The sequence below is a fragment of the Mustela putorius genome, unplaced genomic scaffold (genome assembly GCF_011764305.1).
Source record: "Mustela putorius furo isolate JIRA1106 unplaced genomic scaffold, ASM1176430v1.1 tig00000407_pilon_pilon_pilon, whole genome shotgun sequence".
Lineage (NCBI taxonomy): Eukaryota > Metazoa > Chordata > Mammalia > Carnivora > Mustelidae > Mustela > Mustela putorius.
The window spans coordinates 26,578,512-26,597,143 of NW_025421373.1; the positions used below are offsets into that span (position 1 = coordinate 26,578,512).

At 46.4% G+C, this 18,632-nt stretch overlaps 1 protein-coding gene across 2 annotated transcripts in view; it reads left to right on the forward strand.

Moving 5' to 3' along the window:
- Nucleotides 1–18,632, forward strand: part of GALNT10 (polypeptide N-acetylgalactosaminyltransferase 10) — a 213,986-nt gene that overhangs the window by 116,957 nt on the left and 78,397 nt on the right. For both annotated transcript variants that reach the window (XR_006606628.1, XM_045079595.1), the window contains exon 4: nt 5,646–5,812. Coding sequence is in view for 1 of the 2 variants with exons in the window: in XM_045079595.1 (XP_044935530.1) it covers nt 5,646–5,812 (167 nt within the window). In the remaining variant the exon portion in view is untranslated. The remainder of the gene's footprint in view (nt 1–5,645; nt 5,813–18,632) is intronic.

An 18,632-nucleotide genomic window follows, 5' to 3' on the forward strand; every position in this document is an offset into this window, starting at 1 on the left:
TCCTACATATGCATGAAAATGTATGGTATCTTTCTCTGACTTGTTTCACTTAGTATTATACCTTCTAGGTCCATCCCTGTTGTTGCAAATGGCAGGATTTCATTCTTTGTTATGGCTGAATGATAATCCGTTGTCTATCAATGGACATTTGGGTTGCTTCCATGTCTTAGCTATAGTAAATGATGCTTCAGGAAACGTAGAGGGGCATATATCTTTTCAAATTAGTGTTTTGTTTTCTTTGGATAAATACTCAGTGGTAGAATGACTGAATCATACAGTAATACTATTTTTAGCTTTTTGGGGGGGGGGACCTCCCTCCTGTTTTCCAGAGTGGTCGCACCAGTATGCATTCCCAACAACAATGCAGGAGGGCTCCTTTTTCTCCACATCCTTGCCAACGCTCGTTATACCTTGTGTTTTCTATTTCAGCCATTTCAACAGGTGTAAAACAATGCTCAACATCAGTAATCATCAGGGGAATAGAAATTAAAACCACAATGAAAGATCATTTTATACCTGTCAGAATGGCTAAAATAAGTATTATTTTAAATAAATACAGTCCTGGATCTAGGTCCTCTTTGGGCCCTGTTTTCCTTCTGTGGAAATGGGATTGGCATTCTCCAGTTCTCCTGCCTCCCCGGGGCTGGTACAGATTAGAGGAGAGAGAGAAGGACAAGTGCTCTGGAAACCATCAGGCACGATGAACCGTGGGAAGGCAGGGTTGTTATTGTCTGGTCGTGGCCGAACCCAGCCTCCTTACATTGGGAATATCGTGCCCTAGTTTCCCTTCCTGGCCGCCCTCTAAAGGCGTCGGGTGCAGGGATGCCTCGTGTTTATCACACACCAAAGAACTGGACATAACTCCACCTTGCAGTGGTGAAATCTCAAGATACAACATGCAGATGGGTCTTAAAGAGGACCGCTAAGATGGGGGTGTCAGTGGGGGCAGGGGCCTTCTGTTCCCATCCCCCATCCCCAGGCCTCTTCTTCCTGCTGGTATCTGAGGCCTCCTAAGAGAAGAAAGAAGGGGCTTTTTGCAGGAGCTCCCCTACGGGAAGGGGGCTTGTGGGCAGGTCTGTGGCACCATGCTTCCTGCTGGGTTCTGGAGAGACTGATTTCAGCAAGTCAGACAATTTTTTATTCAAACAAAGAGCCTCTGCTAAGCTGGAAGCCAACTAATGACTAGTGCCCATGGCAAAAGTCAGAGTGCTGTTGTGTGTTTATGTAGTAAATAAATGAGTAGATGGACAGAGGAGGGAGAAAAGGACTAGTCCCCAGCCCCCCATAAAAAAGGTACATGTTCAAGGCTAGGATCCAAGCCGAGCCTTTCATTTGAGTTCTGACTGATCTGTAATTCCATGATTGAATCAAATTAGAAGTGAATTTAGTCTGTTGTGGCATTGCCTATTTCCCTTAATACGTGATGGTGTTTGTGTGTCTGTTGGCAGGCTGTGGGGCCCAGGCTGGGGTTTGAGAGAGCCAGGCCTCTCTGCAGGGTAATAGCTCTATTGTATTTCGCCCCATGGACTCTAGGCAACTTATTACTGCTAACCACACCGCCCTCCCAACCCTGCTTCAGTCGAACGAGCCTCCTGTGAAATTGGATGGGAGGCAGGAATTTCCATAGCAAACTAGATCTCGCCATCTTTCTTGGCCACAGAGGACCCAGCTGAGTCAAGGGAAAGAGATTTTTTTTTAAAGAGGTGCTTTCATTTGTTTGCAAAAACCCGCATAATGCAGTTTCTCCCTGAGAAAGCTGGCTGATGTGACCAAAGGGATTAGAGGTGGGGGAAGAGCTGGGGGAAGGGCCAGAGGAGGGCTGCTGCACCAGGCCTGGCTAGAAACCGTCCAGCCAGATGGAGGAGCAAGACGGGACCTGAAAGAAGTCCCAAGGCCCCAAGAAGAAAGAGACTGACTTGTCCAGCAGAGCTGGACTGGCAGAATTTGGCAGGGGAGCAGGGGGTGGGAGTTGGGGGGTTGCTGAGTGGGGGATGTCCTCTAAGGGGGGGTTCCTGTCCACACAGTTGGAACGGAGCTCTCTGTCGGACACCAAGGCTTCATTCTTGTCTCTGCTCCCCACCCCCAGCTTCCCTTGGTGCCTCTAGCCAAGAGAGAATTTGCAATTAAGGAGACTGTGGACCCTGACCCATTTCCTCCTAATGTTTCTTTCTGAAAATAATCAAACATACAGAGAAGTTTTGAAACAACTGCACGTTGAGCACTCGTGTTCCCACCGCCTAGATTCTGCAGTTAGCACTTCTCTCCCTGCTTTCTTACGTATCTGTCCATCCTTCTCTCCATCTGTCAATCTATTTTATTGTTTGAAATGTTTCAGAGTAAGTTGCAGCACGCCCCTGATGCATTTTGACAGTTGAACAGTGGATTGCAGCGGCATTTTGCATTGCAAAAGGAGATATTTTGTTGTTACTTCTGTTGTTCCACATTTTCTCCCAAAAAACTTCTTACCAGTCTTGTGGAGCTAGCTCCCTCCCACAATGTCTTTTACTTTTGGACTTTTCAACTCCAAAGGTCTCTATGGGCCTGGAAGACAATGTAAGGGAGTGAAACAGCTCTGATGTAAGGCTGTGGGGAGTGGTAAAAGCTGAGGGGACCCAGAGAGCACCTGCCCAATGGAGAGGGGTGTCAGCTCAGCCCACTGCTGCCACGTGAGACTCATGAGGATTTTTGTTTTTTATGAAATCTTGTACTTTTGAAGTGTTTACAGACTGGGTAAAGGGTATCAAAGATGACTTTTGTGTATGAGTTTTCTGTAGCTGCCTTGGCAGTTTATCGTAAATCAAGCAATTTAAACAACACAAAGCTATTGTTAACAGTTCTGTAAGTCAGAAGTCCAACATGGGTCTCACTGGGCTACAATCAAGATCTGGGCCAGGGGGCATTCCCTTCTGAGGACCCTGGGGCAGTCTTGCTTATCTGGGTTGTTGGCAGACTGGTTATGAAGAGTGAAGCTCTGTTTTCTTGCTGGCCATCAGCTGAGGATTCTAAAGACTGCTCACTTTCCTTGGTTTACAACCTCCTTCTTCAAAGCCCCAGTGGTGAGTTGAGTCCCTCTCACACTTCATTTCTCTACTCCTTCCTTCTCATCTCTCTGACCCAGCTAGAAAGGTGCTCTATCTTTAAAGGACACTTGTGGGGTGCCTGGGTGGCTCATTGGGTTAAAGCCTCTGCCTTCAGCTCAGGTCATGATCCCAGGGTCCTGGGCTCGAGCCCCACATCGGGCTCTCTGCTCCGCAAGGAGCCTGCTTCCTCCTCTCTCTCTGCCTGCCTCTCTGCCTACCTGTGATCTCTGTCTGTCAAATAAATAAATAAAATCTTTAAAAACAAAACAAAACAAAAAAGGACACTTGTGGTTACTTGGGTAATCCAAACTCTTCAAACTCATCTCAAGGTCCTTAACCCTGACCGTATCTGCCAAGTCCCTTTTGCCACGTAAGGTAACATAGTCATAGCTTCTGGGGATTAAGGCTTAGACGTCTTCAGGCTGATACTCTGCCTACCATACATACCTGGCTTATGACTGAAGATGAAGTAAACAGTTTTGACATTAGTTCTGGGCCTGCCTGGTCGTCAGGTCCCATCTTTTGGGCCCTGGGAAAATCCTTAATATCACTAATGAAATGTACCCCATAGATAAAAAGAAATGAAAGACAAGAGGAATCTCAAATTTTATATAATCAGATTATTAGCAATGATATTGGAATTGCTTTTCTGAAGCAGTTATATATTATAGGAAAAAACAAATAAGTAACAATGTTAAGAATGTAGATTTTTAGCAAAAGAGATAAAACATATAACACCAGATAAAGACATTGCAAGAAAACTGTAGACCAATATCCATTTTGAATGTAGATGCAGAAATCCTCAGCAAAATACTAGCAAACCAAATTCAGCAATGTATAAGAGGGATTATACACCATGACCAAGTAGGGTTTATCCTAGGAACAAGGTTGGTTCAACATATGAAAATCAATCAATGTAATACACTTTATTAAAAGAATAGAGGAACAAAACCCATGTGATCATTTCAGTAGGTGCAGAAAAAGTATTTGACAAAATCCGATATTTTTTTGTTACAAAAACATTCAACAGGGGCGCCTGGGTGGCTCATTTGGGTTAAAGCCTCTGCCTTCAGCTCAGGTCATGATCCCAGGGTCCTGGGATCAAGCCCCGCATCGGCCTCTCTGCTCAGCCAGGAGCCTGCTCCCCCCCCCCCTCTGCCTGCCTCTCTGCCTACTTGTGATTTCTGTCTGTCAAATAAATAAACAAAATCTTAAAAATAAATAAATAAAAATTTTAAAAAAGAATAATAATATTTGCGCTGAACTGAAATATATTAATTATGTGAAGATTTATGAGTTCATAATGAAAACAAATAATTGACCATCTTTGGAACATAGTAGGGAACCAAGTCATTCTGAAAACTGATGATCAAGAATGAGTCATGTCTTTCCTATACTTTTCCTATACTTTTCTGTACCTCAACCAAATAGTTGTGATCATTTTACTTCATTATAATATCCCAGCCAGTAAATGAAGAATGATAGAGTAAAAGTATCACCATTTTGCAAGCCCCTGATAAACTGAAGGATTTAGGCCCTGATCTTCAGTGGCCATCAGCATCACAAAAGGGAAGACACCTGGGCAGTACGGGCTTCCTGTAGGAGGCTCACACCACTATGAAGAAGTTGCCAGAATGTCTCACCAACTTAGGTCAAGCCTCTAGACCTAGCTACCAGTTTACAGGAGCCAAAGGGGGCAGACAGAGGAACATGTTCAGAGACACCACAGCAGTGCGAGCAGCAAAATGCAGACTGTAGGAAATCCAATAGTGCAGTTGACCCAGTTTCTTCAACAAACAAACTATAAGGAAAAGAGAGACTTAGAAGTTGAATCAGCTAAAGACAGCCGTAGGCCTTGTCTTGATCCTGATTTCAGCAACTGTGAAAAGATAGAAGATCAGGGAAACTTGAACACCAACTAGATATTTGATGATATTAAGGAACTATGTTAATCCCTTTGGGTGTTACAATGACATTAAAGGCCCATGGGGCCAGGCCTCCCATCCCCAAGCTTACCATGGGACTCTGGAGAGAAAGGGGGAAATGCCCCCTCTGCCAGCAGAGCCCAGGGAGGGAGAGGGGAGGGGCTGAGCCTGTGAAGCCCAGTGTGTTCGTCCAAATGCGTGGGCAAATGACTTCTCCACTGGTGAGGAGTGTGCAAGGGGTGAGGAGAGAGGCCAGAGCGTTACTGAAGGGTTGTCTTCCACCTGGAATCATGAGGATGGGCATCCATGCTCCTGTAGCGACTGAGGCTTAAACAGGTTAGCACATGGAGGACACCAAACCCTAGTGATGCTGTTGTGGGTTTGTAACTGCTTCTATACAAGTCGGGGGTTCTCGTAGACATACCCCTCTCTACCGTGTGTGCAGGGAATTGGAAGTGTGACTTTGGGATGCTAAGCGGAAGGAGGTTCTAAAGTGACTGAGCTGTCCCTGGCTGTCGCTCATTCCCTGAAGGCTAGAAAGGAGTGGCATTTGCGGTTAGCCAAACCATGTGCTTATGGAGTCCTCTTGACAAGATGAGAGCTGAACCTGTTGTCTCCTATGCCCTGTGTCTCCCTCTAGCTGCAACGGCAAACGCTACCTGGAGACACTCCCCAACACCAGCATCATCATCCCCTTCCACAACGAGGGCTGGTCCTCCCTCCTCCGCACCGTCCACAGCGTGCTGAACCGCTCACCCCCGGAGCTGATCGCCGAGATCGTGCTGGTTGATGATTTCAGTGATCGAGGTAGGACCCCCAGCATCCCGACCCCAGCTTCCTGCCCCTGCGTTCCATCCAGTGACTGGCCAAAGGGTTGGCAGGTTTTCTTCTTCAGCAGCACCAGCAGCTGGGCCACCATTTACTGATGCTTGTTGTGTGCCTGGCCATGACCCTGGCCCTGTACACAGTATCTCATTTAGTCCTCAAAACATCCCATGAAGTAGATTCTGTTTTTATCCTATTGTATCAATGTGCGCTGAACTGCAAATAACAGAAAACTCAATAAACAATAGCTCAAACAGGTAAGGGCTCATTCATTCATTCATTTCACCATAAGATCCAGGACTGGTATAGCTGCCTCAGGCTATCATCAAAGAACCAGGCTTGTCTGTTCCTTCTTCTTCATCCTCAAGGTCCCAAAATAGCAGCTGTACCTCTGGGAAGTCTGCCTTTCAGGCAGGGAGAAGGAAGAAGGGTAAAGAGAACAAAGCCTCCCTTTTTCAAGATTTTGCCTTCTTATTCAGAAAAGACTTCTGGCCAGAAAACTCTGACATCCAGGCCTTCCTGTCTGCCAGGGTGCCTGGAAATGAAAGTGTTTTGATTTGGGGCGTCTTGAAGAGAGGTAGGAGAGGGAGATGTACATTAGAAAAGGGGCTGAGCGTGCCTTTCTCTGGTCTCTGCCACACAATTCTCCAGCTGAGAAGACTGAGCTCCAGCTCGCCTGCTCTGAGCAGTCTCATCGCCTGGTTGAACCTAACGGCCTCCAGTGTCAGAGCTCTACTAGGTACCGTCTAGGGGTACCAGCCACAGCTGCACACCGTCTTCAGTTAGGGATGTCATTAGCACTGCTCACTCCACTGCGTGTGTCATTGCGTAGTTGCATGGCTCTTTGTTGTTGGTCCTCCTCACTAGATCGTTCGTGGTCTAGAGCAGGGGATCCGTGACTGTGTGCAACTGAGTGAATGAATGGACAAGGAGGGAGGAAGCATGTCCCAGCCATACACGCACTCACACACACACACACACACACATACATATGCGCACACACATACATGCACACACACATGCATATGCACATGCATACACGCACACAAAGCCACACCAGCAGCAGGGTCATCTGCAGCCACAAAGACAGACGTTCCCTCCATGACTGGTGCTAGCCTGTGTCTCTGTGTTCTGAAGCAGCAGCTGTCCAGGGGGTGGACCCTACACCACTTGGCAGGATCCCCCTGTCTGAGTGTCATGGGGCATGAGTCCCCCAGAGGTAGAAGAAACCACACATCCACTGGATTAGAAACGAGTGTGTCTCCTGCTCAATTAGACAAGAATTTTAAGACCATCTAGGCTGTTGGCTTTCAGTATGCATCTCAGAGCAGTAAGGGCCCAGGGGTGCCTCGGGGAGCACTGTTTGCAGTAGGGTGAGCCTTGCTGGTGCAGTGGGGCATTGCGGGGGTGGGTGAGTTCAGCTCCCTCTCCTGGCATGGTCTGTGTTTGGTTTCTGAAAAGGCATTCACTAAGAGGAGCTGCACTGCTAATGAATGCGTGATAATCACAGATACCACTCAGCCTGCTCCTTTTACAGGTGCAAAACCCAAGGCCTAGAACTGTGGTCAGGCTTAACTAGAACTCACAGCTGGCTGGTTGCAGAGGAAGGACGAGAAGCCTGTTCCTGGGCTCCCAGGGCAGCCTGTCCCTCCTCACCTCAGCTGGTTACGAGAAATGTGGCAGAAGTGCGGCACTCTTCTCTATCCCCAAGGACGCTTCTCAATAAATTACTTTTCCATTGTATTAAAGAGCAGGGTTCTTTCTAAAAAGAGCTCATTATAAAACACATCCAATCCTGGGCTATAATGGTTTGCACCTCTAATATCCCAATTTCCTCAGTGATAAAAATAACATGACATACCCACCCCCCAGTAATAAAAGAATGTGAAAGTCTTCAGAAAGAAGAGGTAAATTTCATAAGAATGACATTTTCCAAGTGCATCTCTTTCTCCAGAGAGCAAAAATACTGGTCCAATGTGGTACCATTGCGAGACCCTAATAGGATAGGGAAGAGAAGAGATACTATCCCTATTTCCCAGATGAGAATGACAGGTAAGGCCCCTAATTGTTGCCCCTTTTCTTCAGTGAATCAGGCATGCAACCCAGAGGCCAGCTCTTACCTCATGCCCCTCAGTCCAGCACAGTGGCTGTCAGATTTCCCAACCTGCATTTTTCAGAAAAGCAATCATTATTCTGGTTTCAAGAAGGAATTCTTAAGGCAGCTTTGGAAGAAAACTTACTCAGCAGTGATTGTTTTAAAAATGAGATTTTGGGAGAAGCAATTTCAGAACTATGGAGAGGCCTGTCCAAAGTACAGCAAATACGGGCCATCATAAAAGACAGATTTCTCTGGGCCCTGTGAGCAGAGGCAGTTCTCAGAGTTGAAATTCATAGATGCTAACTATGGGTTAGATTGGGGCTGCCCAGCAGAAGGCATTTTCCTCTGAAATGAGTCTCCTCCAGGCTCCTCAGGGCAACTAATTGTAATTCAGCTAAGGGTTGAGACCTCGGGTAGGAGACAAAATTGGAGCAGATGAATGCTTGAAATAAGATCCAGGGCTCTGTGCAGGGAGCGCTGGGGACTAGACTGGAGGCTGGTGCTGACCCCAGAACAGTCACAGCCTTGCCTGCAAATAGAGCGTGTGGAGTTTTCCAGGGGTGTCCAAAAGCTCTTCAAATGTGTGAGCTTTGCTTGAGGATTAGGAGGACATGGAGGTGTTTTTTGTTTTTTTTTTAAGATTTTATTTATTTATTTGACAGAGGGAGAGAGATCACAAGTAGGCAGAGCAGCAAGCAGAGAGAGAGGGGGGAAGCAGGCTCGCTGCTGAGCAGAGAGCCCGATGTGGGGCTTGATCCCTGGACCCTGAGATCATGACCTGGGCTGAAGGCAGAAGCTTAACCCACTGAGCCACCCAGGCGCCCCTGGAGGTGTTTTTGTACCAGTGGGAAAGAGAGATGAGGGTAGAGAGGAGCAGACCTGCATCCAGATTACGCTGCCCGGACGGGAGATGTTTTATTAGAAGAAACAAGAGAGGCCTTTGTTCATCTGGTTTTTTTCTATTCCTTTTCTCCTTCTCCTCCAAACTTTCCAATAGGGTTGGTTTTGCAGAAAAATAGGATATGTAGTAATGGAAAGGGTTATTGACCTTGGCTGAATGACGATGGGCTCCCTGGAATGTTCCCCCATCAGGGAACAAACAAACAAGCACGTGCACTGGGAACGGTGCCCTTGAAGGAAACCTTAAGCAAGTGTTTCAAGTGTTTGCAGAACTCGTGATGGTTCATCAGCAGTGATTGGTGCTGGGAGGATCGTGGACATTGCCCGCCCCATTGGCTCACACAGGAGAGACCCTCACTGATGAAGCTGGAGTTGGGGCCTCTTTCCATGATGGGCTTATTGATTCTGACCTGCACTCTCATGCCATTGCCAGTCGTGGGGACCCGTCAAGGACATCCATTTTTGCCCTGTCCTACTCTGCATTTCAACACACCGTTCTTAACACTGCATACAGGTCTGTTCCTCTCTCAGCCTCTGTCTGCTGCCCGGACGCCCCAACTCTTGGGGTGGCCATTCCCCACCTGCACTGTACTGTGTTCGTTCTTTGACTCTGAGATTTGTACTGTGTATTTTGTTTTTCTCTACGCTTGTCCTGATTTAATTCAAATTCATATATTCAACAAATTTCATGAATTGATTGTACTCGATGCTGTACTAGGCACACTGGGGATACCACAGAACCAAGACAGACATACCCCCCAAAGACTCACATCTAGAAGGGCAGACCGACGAGGTAAGAGACCCGTTGGTGGAGATCCAGGCTCTTGGAGCACAGAGAAGGTCAGGGAACACTTCACAGAGAAAATTCCAGCTAAACTCAATCCTAATGGGTAAATAGATAATACTCCCCAGAGCATGGGAAGAGGCAGAGAGAACAGCATGAGCCCGGGATAGGAGTGAAGGAGAAGACTTTGAAAGTGCAGAAAGAGCTGATAACCTCATCATCTGCCGGCAATTACTATTAGCATTTAGGTTTTATCCCCAGCTCAGGTTTGTTTGTCTTAATACACTTTATCTTGTAGATCAAATTTAGGTTCACTGCAAAGTCAAGCCGAAAGTGCAGACAGTTCCCATGTGCCCCTCCACCCGCACCCCACACGTAGCTAACCCCCAGACCTCATTAGAGCTCTGCACCTCCGTCAGAGTGGTCCAGTGGTGACAACTGATGGACCTATGTTGTCACATCACTATCACCCCAAATATATAGTTTTATATTGGGGTTCGCTCTTTGTGTCATATAATCTGTGGGTTTGGTCAAATGTGTGAGGACATATATCCACCATTATGGGGTTGTATTGAATAGTTTCTCTGCCTTAAAACTCTTCTGCCCCCTGCCTGTTCATCCTCCCCTTCCCCTAGCCCCTGGCAGCAACTGACCTGCTTGCTGTCCCCATAGTTTTGCCTTTTCCAGAGTGTGTGATGTAACTGGAATCATACTGTATGTAGCCTTTTCAGATTGGCTTCTTTCCCTTAGTAATAGGCTTTAAGGTTTCTCCTTGGCGCTTTATGGCTTGTGGCTCATTTCCACTCGCTGCAGACTAATACTCCATTATCTGTGGCTCTCGTGGTCTGTCTGTCTGCTCTTCTGCTGAAGGACATCCTGGTTGCTTCCGAGTGTGGGCAGTTACGAATAAACCTGTTACAAACATTCATACACAGGTTTTTGTGTGGACATGTTTCGACTCTCGTAGATAAATAGCAAGGAGCACAGTTGCTGGATTACATAGTAGGGGTGTGTTTAGTTGTGTAAGAGACTCTGTGAATGAGAGTTGCTGTTGATCCTCACCCTTGTCGGCATTTGGTCCTGTCAGTGTTGTGGATTTGTGCCTTTCCGATGGGTGCGTAGGAGGATTTTGTTGCTGTAATTTGCATCTCCCTATGATCTTTGCTGTTGAGCATCTTTTCAGATGCTTCTCTGCCATTGGCATGTCTTGTTTGGTGTCCGCTGTCTTTTCATTTCCATTTCCTTTTCCATACCCTCCCAGTCCCCTTCTAGCTCCACTCCCACTGGGCGTAACCAGTGTTAATAGTCTGGTGCTCGTTATCCTGCACAGTAATACTAACATGTAACAGCTCGTAGTAACAGGAAGTAGTACTTACTGAGCACTTGCTTTGTGCTAAGCGAATTCATGCATTCGTTACCATTGCCTCTCTTGAGGGTTCTATCATTCCCAGTGTGAAAACCACTGGACTCAGTGATCTCAAACCACTTTTTTCTGCTTGAACATGGCCATATTTTTATCCCCATTTTACAGATGAGAAAACTGAGATATAGAGATTAAATATGTAGTCGGCATGTACTTAGCCCAGAGAAGCAGAACTTTGATTTAAAACCATGCACGCTGATGCTAAAGCCTTTATCCCTCATCTTTACATGGTTTTTTTTTTTTCCTTTTAATGGGGTCATCCTGTACCCATTACTCTTTTTATTCCTGTTAATGTATCACAGACATCCCTTAAGTCAAAAGACAGAGAGCTAACTCATCTGTTTTTTAATAGCTAGATGATGTTCCACACCGTGAGCCTATGTTTAGTGCCTTTATGTTGTACTTTGTGTCACAAACACCCAGTCGCATTTAACTTTGTATCCGGATTTCTCTTAGTTTTCTACCATGAGCTGCCTTTGTCATTATAAACTGTCACACCTCTCCTCCTCTGAGGCAACTGTGCAATAGAGACGGGAGTCAGATGACCCCAGAATACAAGCTGTATTGTTGGAGAGGCTGATCCAGAGAACACAGCATTGATCTGCTCCTACCGCTTTCCTCCTGAACTAAGTGACCCCAGGACAAGCTTAGTGGCCAAGGACCTGTAAGCCTCCCTGGCAAGGCAGAGCCCAGGCCGGTGAGCACACCCCAGGCAGGAGAGCATGAAGCAGCCCATGCAGGTAGAATGACTGTTTGTATTTTAGCTGCCGAGCATGACCTCCCCTGACCATCCCAGAAGTGAAACATTGTTCCCTCTGTAGTAGGAGGCAGGAGAGGCAGTGCCCTCTTACAGACAATAAAACCAAGGTTCAAAGAGTTTGGTGGTAAGTGGCCTAAACTGCTTACCTGCCCTTCGAGTACAGGAGTCCCCCCTTCTGGGTGGGGATATACCCCCAGGACCACAGTGGATGCCTGAAACCACAGATAGTACCAAGCTCCATATTAACCGTAGTCCTTCCTATACATACTGACCTGTGATAAGTTTAATTGATAAATTATACACAATAAAAGATTAACAACTAATAACAAAATAGAACAGTTATAACAATAGACTATAATAAAAGCTATGTGTGAATGCGGTCTCCCTCTCTCTCTAAATACATCCTTGTGGCATCTTCCCTTTTCTTGTGATGATGTGAGATGATAAAATGCCTCCACGAGGACATGAGGAGAGGTGAATGACATAGGCACTGTGATGTGCCCTTAGGATGCTGTTGACCTTCTGACCTTATGTCAGAAGGAGGGTCACCTGCCTGGAGAACCTTATGTCAGAAGGAGGGTCACCTGCCTGGAGAACCACGAATGACGGCGGGTAGGTAGGTGAAACCAGAGAAAGTGAAACCAAGGGTAAGGAGGGACTGAGATCGTTTCCTGCTGGGCGGTAATCCCACTTGACAGGAAGGATTGATCTTCCCCACGGATGGGCTCCGTAATCTTAAAAATCCCACATCTTAAGTATCCCTCTCTAGGGTATCTTACCACTAAGAAAACCCCCAGGCTTCTTGATTCCCTTCTCCTGTAATATCTTTGACATCTGGAATGCTTCTCTCTTGGACTCCAAAGGAGAGGACTACTAAGCAGATTAGAGCTGTTACAGAATATCAATTAGTTTATAATGAGGGAAATCTATAAACCTTTTGGTGGGTATCTGGCAGGAACAACTGGATGCAGGAGTCAGTATTTTTATGGGATATTTTGTGCATCTTAAAAAAAATAGGATTTTGTGAATCAAGCACTATGTATAAATGATTTACTGAGATAGCAAAAAAAAAATCAGATAAATTGCTCAGATTGTATCTGAAGCATCAAAAACTCTGATGTTTGGGCAAGAATCATCTCTGTAGTGGAAAAGAGCTGCATTATATTTTCAGAAAGGTGACGCTTCTGTTGAGGTGGGTGAGCTTTCTACATTTTAAAAACTTGGTGCAGCCCAGCTGTGCTAAATTGCTAATATTCTCTTGATTTTCTTGTGAGGATTAAAAACCAACACTTTCCACTGTTTTAGTGTTTCCTTGAAAACATAATAATGGGGGGAAGCAACACCCAAGACAGCAGGTTATTATTAGAGGTCCTTGGAATAAGGCCCCCAGAAGCAGGACCACAAAAAGCCCTCGGCTTAGGGCTGACCTGAATTGTTATTTACTCAGGGTCTTGAGGGAAATGAAATTTGAGGCTGAAATAAAAGGAAGAGGTTCCTTAGTACCTAACTTGATTTGGCTCAAACCAACCAAGTCTTCTTACATCACTCACACTTAGCTCATTAGGTGGGGAGCTAAAGGGGCTGATTTTGTCTGCGTCCCAACAAGGACCAGGCCATACCAGCAATAACAAGAATGCAGTGTGGTACCTGTGTAGCACTTACTGTGAACCAGACACTTCTGCAAGTGATTCAAACACGGCGTATTTGATTTCATACCAAGCCTCTTAGTTGCCAGCATTTGCCTAAAGGGAAAATTCATGTTTAGTAGAAAGTACAAACCACCTCCTAAGTAAAGCAACTTCTAGGTAAAAACAACAAAAAGTTTTTAGGTAAAGAAATGCTTATGTCTAATCTATAGGTCTGCTGTTTTCAGTCACGATAAGTAACAGCCCAGTTCTCTAAATAATACAGATCCTAGCCCATTCACAAAGCACACTGGCCAAAAAGTAGGCATTAGCTCTGACCTACCAGTGGACACCTGACACCCAGGGGACTGGTGAATTACTGTGGAAAGTTACATCAGGGATTCTCTGCAGAACTTCCAGCCCCCGAAAGGCTCGATCGCATCTTTATTGGGCAACCCCCAACTCCAGAGCCGATTTCGGTTTAAGCTGGATCCAGAGGTAGCCTCAGAGCTGTAAACACGACAACTTAAAATGTAACCAGTGTTCGTGGCCCAAAATAGGCAATACTTGACAGCCCTGAAGATCAAGCAGGCTCAATCTACACACTTACGCGTCATTTATTTATTCCAAAAATGGAAAGGAGAGCGTTGCCGTCCTGCCAGTCAGTCTAGTGTTCATGGGCATTGAGAGTTCAATTTCTCTCCTCCCTTTCTCTTCAGTCCCTAGATTTACTATCTCAAAAAGAAAACTCTGAAAATGTCATTTTTGCATCGTTCTCTAGAACAAAGAAATACGCATGTCTGAGGCCATCGTAACATCCTCTCCTCTTGCGTGGCTTAGTGATGTCGGTTCCTATAAAGTATTAACAGATTCAGACTGCCTTTTTTCCAAACTTTCTGGATCCTTGTGTATACTTACTTCCTTCTCTTGAAAGACCAAAGCGCCCATTCTTCCCAGAATACTAAAAAAAAAAAAATTTGATTTTATTTGTTTGCTTCAAAAATGCAGACCTCTTCAGAGATGCCCACATTATTTATGAGCATCCAGGAATCTCAAAATAACCAATAACAACCCCCATCAACTGTGTGCCCTCCATCCCTGTGCTAATAATGCGTGGCATTTACTGGGCATTGCTGACAATCCGCTATGAGGGTGAATACAGGGGGAGTTATAGAGCCCTGCTTTGTGCCCAGTCTTTACAGAAACTGTTAGGGGTTGTTTTTATTTTCTGTATGCTGCCAGAATATCTGCTCTAGAATATTCTAAATAATAATTGCATTCCAGCGTCTGTTAACGTAAAATTCAAATCAACCCTAACCTTCCCAGAAACCCCCCACTACAACCAGCAGATTCATTTCAGCCAGGTGGGAGGAAAGATGAGGCCTGACCTTCCCCAGAAAACACATTCCTGCTGCCGTAAGTCAGAGGAAGCAGTGAGTGAATGAAAATGACCTATAAGTGGACCTTGCTCCTGAACAGAGTCGACTCTACATATTCGTAGTAGACACAAAACCCGGGTTCCTTCCTGCTGAGGGATGATGACGGCCAGAATCCATTTGGTGAACTGCTCCTCAACCCCAGTTTGTTTTTCTGCTCCTGCAGGGACAGCTAGACAATACCAGCACCCAGCCATGGGGATGGCTCTGGCCCGTCTGGCCAGTGATGTCCCTTCTCCGTGGCCATGGTGATTCATCCAAGGGGCTGAGCTGTGGTGCCAGCTGAGCCCAGCCCATTTGACCCCCGTCCTTTCCCATCTCATAAGCCAATGCATTCGGCAGGGTCTGGCGTACGTTGGCATTCAGTAAACGGTCTTTGCTAATGATGCTGTGGTGGTGGTTAGTACTAGTAACTGGGAAGTGGGGTGGTGGGCGCTAAGCTACCCCATCTGCCTCAAGGGTCTGTTCTAGGGCTCAGATGAAATCAGAAAAGTGGGAGAGCTAAAAACTCCGTAAGAACATTGAAAAGGATGCCATTTCCATGGAAGGAAAGAACCCCAAGGAATCACCAGCCTGCTGGCCAAGGAGGAAAGTGACCTCAAAAGCAGACAATCAGCACCTGGAGTGTGTCCCCTGTGGCTGCCAGTTCCAGCAGGGTTCAAGCTGTGGGTCGTAACTCTTCCATGGCAGTGTCAACCGAGGAGCTTGTTAAAACGCCGGCTGGCAGGGCCCACCCACGGAGGTTCTGGGTCTGTGGTGATCTGCATTCTTCACTGGCATCTCATTCCAGTTTGATGGTGTTGAAACGGTGTTTGGACTTGGAAAACACTGGATTCTGGCAATGGCAGGACATAGGTCACAGACAGATGCTATGTCATATAGCAGGATGGTGATTTCTTTGAATGTGTGCGTAGTCTGGGCTGCCTGAGGTGCAAACACACACACACACAGCCATTGCGGAAAGAGAGAGGTTCGGCCTCCGCCAGACCCCGGTTTTCCAGGACGCCTTGTCATAAATAAGTGCCGGCCTGGAACAGGCCATGTAGATTTATGGTCCCACATTTAATTTCAACTGCTATTCATTAATCCTGATGATCTCACTTAAATTATTAAACAGTTATAGTCCAATTTCGAGGGCACTAATTATATCCTCGAGAGGCTGTTATTATCTGGATGATCACATACACTCAGCCAACACCAGACTGTTTTCTCCCCACTCATCAGAATTTTATACTTTTTGAGGGTTTTTTCCGTGGCTGAGTGTGTGTGTGTTTCATAGGACAAGACTTGCTCCTAAGGAAGTATGAAATCCTAGAGCAGGGGTTTTCAAACTGTGGTATGCATAAGAGTCTCCTGGGAGGTGTGTTTAACACACAGATTCCCAGGCTCGACGCCCGCCAACACCCAGGTACTCAGTCTGAGTGGAGCCCGGGAATCCCCACCCTGCCCCTCTGTCTGGAGATTCTGATGCAGGTGGTCCCAGGACCACGGTGGGGGGACTGAAGTCCCGACAGGGGAAACCCGTCATTCCAAGCCCTGCAGCAGAGCCACAACCCACATCTCTGGCCCCGATATAAGGATCAAATGAGATAATAGATGTGAAAGGGCTTTGGAAAGTATTCAGCACTCTATAAATACAAGGAGGCACTATTATTTTCAAGCTGGAACGGCCTTGTGACAGAAATGGCTTAGTACTTTCTCCTTAAATTACCATAATCACCTGTTTAAGGCCCTAACCAAGCTCATAACTCTAAGTGCAGCAGGCATGGAAGAAATTCCTCCTGAAACATCCAGGAAAAAAATATTTCTTTTGATGTGAGAATGTGCTTGGGTCCCTGCCTGGTCCTCTATCCAAAGTTCCCTGCCTTTTCTGTTACTGGTCCCATCTTTTCTGGGGTAGACCCACATCTCCTCCAGCCTAGGAGCCCCCTGACTTCAAAGCCCTCTTCTCCAGCACATGGATTTCCAGCCCTTTCCAGAGACATTTAAAACTCACCTGTAAATTTTTGCCCACAAAGGGCTTCCTTCATGTGAGCCCACTTCTAACTACATTTATGACTTCAGAAATAGAGAATACCCGAGGTTCTGGTTCTTTGAGCTCAGCATACTCACCTACCAAGGTTTGCCATAAGGCTGGGTCTGTGCTGCTGATGGCCGCCTCTGCACCCCAGTGCCAGGTCCGTCCTGCTGTGTCACGATGAACCCGGCAGCTCTTGGGAAAGCGTTTCCTCATCTTGAATTAAAATCATTTCACCCTGCAACATCCGTCAACCGGGTTTATTTCCGCCGTGATCTTCCCACGGCTCCCTCCATGTTTCAGAAGCCCATGTTTGTATCTCCACCCCCAAGTTCCTTCCACTGCAAGATATATTTCTTAAAAATGTGATGGTAGAGTAAGTTCAAGAACAGACACTCTGGTTCTATTCACATTTCAACCTTTATTTTTAAATATTTCTTCCACACTCCCACGGATCCTATCTCTTAGCGAGCTCTCCACTTGCAAAACCTCAAGTTCAGGCATTTGCAAGTTACCCACATGCAAAATCTATTTTTAAATCTGGAAGAAATCAAGGCTTTCCACTGATGGTAAGAAGCCTCGTGTTTGCAGGCAGCACGGCTTCAGAGTTTAGGGAATTTCTGCTCTACTTTCAGGAATCTCTAGCCAGCCTGCACATTTCTGAGATGAGAAGTGCAGGCCCCAGGGGCCCTTCAGTCATAGGGCAGGTTCGTGACAAAAGTCCTGCTTTCCTTCAGGAGCACCTGCTGCTGGCTGGGCACAGGCACCTGCAGAAGTCAGGAACACAGTCCTGTCTCCCAGTCCGGCTGTTGCCAGTGAGTATGCTGCTGCTGCTGGCCCAACTGTCCACCGGCCTCCAAGGGCAAGGCTACAGTAGCACATACAGACAACCAGGTCATGTCCTTTTATTTTCCCCTTCGCTGACTTACTGTGTGAGCCAGATATGTGCCAAAGCTCAGCCTTGAATACGTTTCCCAGCCAGTGCTGTCGAGTGTCCACCCCGTCTTAACATTGGAGCTAGTTGCTAACGCAGCACATACAGTATTCTTAGTCCTCTCACGAAGGCATGTGCTCTCATGACGGTAACTACAAAAGCCCACCTTGACAGTACCAGGGATCAACTTTTATGACCATCAACTCCCCTAAAGATACTGTGTTGTTGGTTTTTTTTAAGATTTTATTTATTTACTTGACAGAGATCACAAGTAGGCAGAGAGAGAGGAGGAAGCAGGCTCCCTGCCAAGCAGAGAGCCTGATGTGAGGCTCGATCCCAGGACGCCGGGATCATGACCTGAGCCAAAGGCAGAGGCTTTAACCCACTGAACCACCCAGGCGCCCCACACTGTTGTTTTTGTAACGGCATGAAATTGTGCTTGTGCAAATTGTTTCTTAAAAAACTAAAGGCAGGGGGTCCTGGGTGGCTCAGTCATTAAGCATCTGCCTTTGGCTCGGGTCATGATCCTAGGGTCCTGGGATCAAGTCCCACATCAGGCTCCCCGACTAGTGGGGAGCCTGCTAAACCTCTTCTACTCCCCCTGCTGGTGTTCCCCTCTCTCACTCACTCTCTGTCATATAAATAAATAAAATCTTTCTGAAAAGTTAAAAACAAAACTTAAACCTTAAGTGGTCTGGGCTTTGAATCCTTGGGTTCTAAGGACCCTTGTTCTAGAGTCAGACAATAGGTGACATTGAACTAGCACTTAATCTCTCTGTGTCTCATTTAGTAAAACTGGGTACTTCCATAAAGAGCTGTGCAGAT